Source organism: Ostrea edulis, chromosome 2 (assembly GCF_947568905.1).
Source record: "Ostrea edulis chromosome 2, xbOstEdul1.1, whole genome shotgun sequence".
In the NCBI taxonomy this organism is placed as follows: Eukaryota; Metazoa; Mollusca; class Bivalvia; order Ostreida; family Ostreidae; genus Ostrea; species Ostrea edulis.
The window spans coordinates 49,755,273-49,762,068 of NC_079165.1; the positions used below are offsets into that span (position 1 = coordinate 49,755,273).

At 35.2% G+C, this 6,796-nt stretch overlaps 1 protein-coding gene across 6 annotated transcripts in view; it reads right to left on the reverse strand.

The window, feature by feature from the left end:
- The window catches only part of LOC125679942 (DNA-directed RNA polymerase I subunit RPA49-like), a 146,898-nt gene that overhangs the window by 116,536 nt on the left and 23,566 nt on the right, over positions 1-6,796 (reverse strand). For all 6 annotated transcript variants that reach the window (XR_008800007.1, XM_056154401.1, XM_056154399.1 and 3 more), the window contains one exon: positions 4,306-4,382. Coding sequence is in view for 2 of the 6 variants with exons in the window: in XM_056154401.1 (XP_056010376.1) it covers positions 4,306-4,382 (77 nt within the window). In the remaining 4 variants the exon portion in view is untranslated. The remainder of the gene's footprint in view (positions 1-4,305; positions 4,383-6,796) is intronic.

Genomic DNA, 6,796 nt, shown 5'->3' on the forward strand with positions numbered 1-6,796 from the left:
GGACCAACTGGAATAGGATCGGTGACCTTTGACCTTGAAAATTAGGTCAAGGTCAAAGGTCAAGGTCATCAGAAAAGAGGAAAAAATAGCACTTTTTATACTCTCTTTCCTGCTTAAGATAGCGTTGAAATATTATATGGGTAAGTATTGACTTCTTGATTGGTTTTGATAGTATGCATTACAACTTTGAACTTTGACCCTTCTGTGAATTTCGGAGACTCGCGTCGAAAACCTTGTTATCGCTACTCCTACTTAACGGAAAGTCATAGAGACACGAAACCTTCGCTAATGAATTCACAGTAAAACCCTCTTGCAAAGAAAAAATAATCAAAGGGATACGAAAACCCTTAAGCATAGTTATTGCCCCTGAAAGTCTCCAATATCATTATCTAAGCCTATAACTTTTGTATTAATAGAGATAGAGACATGGGACCACTTGCATTAAGACCGATGACCTTTGACCTTCAAAATGAGGTCAAGTCAAAGGTCAAGGTCATCATCAAAATTAATTTTTTTCCATTTTCAAGGTCTTTCAAAGTATTTTTAGCATTGAGAAGTTAACCGAAAGTAACCGAAAACCCCTAAACAAATTATTGACCCTGAATGTCTTGATTAACATTTTTTAAGCTTATAGCTTTTACATTAATATAGATAGAGACATGGAATCACTTGGATTAAGACCGATGACCTTTGACCTTCAAAATGAGGTCAAGGTCAAAGGTCAAGATCATTGAGAAAATTATTAAATTTTCTAAGTCGTTTTGAGTTTCGTACATCATCCTAAATATTCTTAAATATCTATCTTTAAATCATTGTAGGTGGAAAGCCCTCTAATTGTTCGCGAACAATTAGGATCACTAGTTATTATTATTATTCTTTCTTTCTTCTTGGGACTTTTTTGTCCACGAGTGTTCTCAGAAACTACTCAAGGGATCAATATGAAACCTTTTTAGGATGATAGTATAGCATATGTAGATGTGCGGAACGAATGTCATTTTGTCTGAAAATGCATGCATGTGCATGCACGTGCATTGGATTTTTTGTTTACAAACTTTGGAATCAGTCTAACTTTTTTCATTTTCGATGAAATCGTTTCCTATTTATATGGTAGGTATAACTTGGGACCCTTAACTGTTTGGCATCGTCAAAATTTCAATTCTGCACGCGCATGCACGTGTGCTTCAATTTGATTGGATAATACAAAAGCGTTTCTAACATTCATGCCAATTAAGAAAATTTAATGATATTTACAGGATAGGTAGCCATGTTAAATATCTACAGATCCATGTAATAAAAATTGGAAGTGCGCATGCGCACGCACGTGCATTGTCTTTTGAAGGTTCAATTCTTTCAATGACCATAACTTTTTTGTTTTTTGTCAAAATCTTTTCAAACTTGGGTTGTATATGTATCTTGATATTCTTAACAAAAGTGTACAGTCATAATTACCATCCGGCACGTGCATGCACGTGTGCTAAATTCTGATTGGACGATTTTCAAATCGACATAACTTTCTTATAAATGATGGAAACAATATGAAATTTATACTGTAAGTATATCTATCAAATGTCTATTGAATGACATCAACATTGATGCTGAGTCATACTCACGTGCGCATGTATGCACGTGCATAGCTTTTCTTTCATTTTTCGGGTACTAAAATGGTCATAACTATTGAATTAAAAACTCAAATGAATTCAAATTTACCCTGAGGATCTATGATATGAATGTCTATGAAATGGTGTCAACAAATTTTCCATTATCAAAATCGCGTGCACGTGAATGCGCGTGCATTGTAATTTTTGACGTCTAAATTTAAGTATTGGTCTATAACATTTTGAGATTGCAATGAATAGGTTTGAAAATTAGGTTGCAGGTATGTTTTAGGCCTCTCAATTTATTAATAGTCTCAAAATCACTTCCCTGCATGCGCATGCACGTGCGCTTAATTCTGATTGGACGATTTTGAAATCCCAATAACTTTCTTATGAGTGAAGCAATCGATACCAAATTCATATAGTAAGTATATTGTTCAAATGTCTATTGATTAGCATCAACAAAATTGCTGTGTCGTACTCACGCGCACGTGTATGCACGTGCATTGATTTCGGTCTTTGTAGTTTTGAGTTGCCGTTAATTTCTCGTTTTTCATTGAACAGTTGTGAAACTTCTCTTGTACTCATATAGTAAGACTTCTAATGTATCGAGATGGTCGAATTATGTATGTGCACGTGCATGCATGTACGTGCACGTGCACAAAGCTCTCAGATCTTTATAACTGATTTGTATTAGCATGAAATGGACTGAACGTTATAAAATAGTTATATATTCACATGTTTCACAGTTTGCAAAGGTCAAAACCACTTGTACTGAAATAAATGACACCACTTGCTAAATGGAGGAATGTTTGGGGAACATATGTAACGGTCCCCGTTACAATAAGTACTAGTTATTATTATTATTATTATTATTTTTCTCCGGTACTTTTTTGTCCGGTACTGTTCTCAGAAACTACAAAAGGGATCGATATGAAACTTTCCAGGATGATAGTATAGCGTTTGTAGATGTGCATAGTGATAGTCATTTTGTCTGCACGTGCATGCACGCGCGCGCACGTGCATTGCAATTTTGGTACAAAAAATGGAAAATCAGAATATTAAAGGAAGCGATATAAAACCTATATAGGATGATAGTATATCATTTGTACATATGAAAAATAATAGTTATTTTGTCAGCACACGCACGCATGCGCGTGCATGCGCATTAAAAAATTTGTACACTAACTTTGGAATCAGTCTAACTTTTTTGTTGTTCTTTGAAATGGTTTGAAATTCATATCATAGGTAGATATTGAGACCCTTAACTGATTTGCATGGTCAAAATTACCAATTTGCACGCGCATGCACGTGCGATTCATTTTGATTGGATAATACTAAAACGTTTGTAACTATCTTATTTATGAAGCGAATGAGATGATATTCACAGCATACGTAGACAATATGAGTATCTATATATTGGTGTAACCAAAAAATGCCAACGCACACGCGCATGCACGTGCAACGTTTTTCAAATGTTCAATTTTTAAAGGACGATAACGTTTTTGTTTTTCATCAAATTCTATTGATATTAATGGTTTAGATGTGTCTTGGTACTCCTTACAAATTGCTGTGGTTAGAATTACTTCTCAGCACGTGCATGCACGTGTGCTGAATTCTGATTGGACGATTTTAAAATCGCTATAACTTCCTTATATTTGATGGAAACGTTATGAAATTCACACTGTGGGTATATGATACACATGCCTGTTGAACGACATCAACAAAAATTCGGAATCATACACGCGTGCGCAACGCTTTCTTTCATTTTTTGGTACTGAAATGACCATATTGAACGTACTACATGTAATTAAAGGCTAAAATAAAATGATTTTTTGCTCTAGATTCACAAGAACATCATTTTTTAATTGGGGGAGGTTTGGGGAACATATGTAACGGTCCCCGTTACAATTAGAACTAGTTTTCTTTAACCTTCCAAAATTTTCAACTTTACTATCCAAATCATCATTGCCATGAATTTTTGTTAAATCTTATGTATATAATTCACATCGATGTTTACTTTATTCAAATACGTTTTCCTTTCATAATTTTATTAAGGGGAAAAATGCAAGCTAAATAGGGAAAAAATCGGCAATTTTTAGGAGGGGAAAGGGCTGAAATTCGGACCCAAAATGGGCCTTAAAAAATCACTGATACTATACCGGAAATGTAAACAAGAAGTGTAAATACCGGAGTCGGACATGAAAATATACTAGAAATCGCAAGTTTCGCAAAATAAAAAAAATTCGGGGCGGGCCAATTTTTGAGGGGCTGGCGAGAATGATAATCTATCAATTAAGTTGAATTGGCCTAATAATAAACCAAGCAATCACTAGAAGGTCTTCCGTCTGAAATGGAAGACCTTAAATATCTAATGCAAATTGTACACATATCAATTTGACGCATGTGATACTTTTTATAACATAATTTGTTGTCAAGTAATGCTTCTCATATTGCTAGATAAAACCACCCTGATGCATTTGTGAATTTTACTCCCACCAGGAAACATGATGGGTTTTATAAAAATGTTTCTTGACCAATCAGATTCAAGTATTTGACATGGAAATATGAAAGAAATTTAATATATAGAAATAAGTCACAATCGTGATTTTAACGCCCTGCGATTTGAATCTCCCGTATGACAATTTCGTCATATCTAGTACTGGCCCAACATAATTATAATCTCCAGTACCTCCTGTCTAACACTTACTTGCAGTTTCTTTGAATAGTGCTGGCAAGAGGACCATAATTCTGTCCCACATATGACATGTCACAGGTCTCTGCAACCTTTAATAAGTAATCAAAAGTAAATAAACAATCCAAATGTACTACAAGATGCAAATGCAATCAAGTGATTGAAATATATTAAGTCAAAGATTCCAAGTCAGTAAGTTTAAAAAAAAGTATCACCATTACTCCACATCATATTGTAATGTAGTTGGATATATAGTTGTTGAAAAAAAATATAAGGAAGGAATATTAATTATTTGTAAATAGCTTTGAAATTGTTCGTTCTGTCGTTTATTAAACCTTCGTCTAAAATAATTGTTTAGTTTCCAAGTTGTACATGCGGGACGCTCATCATCAGAGGATGGGTAGTGTAATGATTCCAGATATTTGAGGTACGACCATGTGGAGTTCTCATAAGTCACTATTACATCATGTGATTTCATTTGTGTATCAATACTGAGACTCCGCAGTTGACTGTGTCATTCTTATAGAAGAAACAGCCAAATAGAGAGAACAAGAGTAAGTGCACTAATAAAGTATTCATGGTAAACAATTTCTCGCCTGTTCTTACGGTTAGAGAATGAATTTAGAAGGCCATCAGAAGTCTGGCCTAGCTGCCACGAAGAGGTTGACCTCCAGTAAAGAGGCTAGCCATAGTTTGTTTTTGGTGTCATCTGCATTGGCTGAACAGACTGTCGTCCAGGCCGCTATACTCATTGTCCGTCCTGAATAAGGCATCCTACAGTGAGTGTAGTGGTTGAAGGGCTACCACATATATTGTCCGTCCTGAATAAGGCATCCTACAGTATATGGGGTAATCCGAGGGTGACTGGGCTCTACATTTTGTTAAGTTAGCACTATCAGTTTATCGTTGCTTGCCTCTGATTGATATAGTGATTCTCTGATTATAATTAACCTAGATAAGGTTAGGACATATTTGTATATTTTGGCAGTCTGATCATACCAATTAGTTTAAATTAGTTATTGTTGAATACCCCAAACCCTGGAATTGACCAGGTACAATCCTAAAATTTAATGTAAATACAGGTGACTCTCGATAACTCAAAGTTCAAGGGACCTTGATAAAACTTCGAGAAATCAAGAGTTCTCGAGATCGAAATTCGGAAATTGAAGGTCCGCCGGTATGGTTCAGATTTTACAGTAACCGGAAAAGTATACCAACAAGATCGTTTTGACATGTTTTCTTTCATATTCGTGAGGTACTTTGACATCAAAATAAAAAACCTTATTTTGCATTAATAAAAACATTTCAAAGTTTATGTATTTATTTGTTCTTTAATCATGCTTAGATAGGCATAATAACAAAACCAAGTTCCGATGACGCTTTGCTATCGCAAACTAAACAGAGCACAATGTTATGTCGCTTTACCCTAAACGAAAATTCTAACGAATGAGTAAAACGATGTTTTAGAGTAACTTTACACAAAAAGAACAAACTCGAGAAATTCAACAGTCTGTAGATCTCTAAATTATGTATAAAACTAATACTCTCTCTCATCGTCACGTCAAAACAAATTAAAGATTTTATTCACAGTCGGATTATATATAATTTTAAACATCATGACTCAAAACCTCAGTGCCAGGTGTAAACTGACCAATTAGCCAATTATATACTCAAGTGTGTCACCTCCACAAAGAAGCACCAGCGATGTTTCAACTATGTAAACACCCAATTACCCCTCCGGCATTCAACAAAATCCAGGTAAGGCCCAAGCGGAAATTATTACATGCTTAGGTAATGGTGGGTATACTCTACCACCACTTTGAGAGATAGAGAGTAAAAAACAATCAAATGTGTTTACAGGACCCAACTTCACTTCGAGAGATCGAATGTTCAAGATTGATAGTAAATTTGCTTTGTTATATAGAGAGAAAAATCGGGACCATGATTTCACTTCTCGAGACTGAGAACTTTGAGAGATCGAAGTTCGAGCCATCAAGAGTCACATGCACATTACTATATGTTCTGTGACTGTTACTAATAAAGACAAGAGGTACTGTGAGCAATGCTCACTAAGAATACCCCCCGCTTACCCCAATCTCCCAAAGGGTGTTGTTAATAGGTATAAATTACCTCTTTCCTGAGTGTAAAAATATGGTATGCCTTTGTAGAAGAAAATGGAAGATATAGTCTGAACACAAATCCATGGCATAAACCTATAATTTTGACCTTGAGATCAAAGGTCAAGGTCATAAAGAGGTCATGAATGTACATGACACATACTCTCATGGTGATATACCCATGTCTTATGATATATGACTATGTCAAAACTCTATCATCAATTTTGACCTTGAGGTCAAAGTTGAAGGTCATATAGAGGTCGTGAAGGTACTCAACATATCGTCTCATGGTGATACACTCATGTGTCAAATATGGTATGCCTATGTCAAAGAACAAAGAAGTCATGGCCCTGACACGAATCCATTGTAAAAATCTTTAATTTTGACCT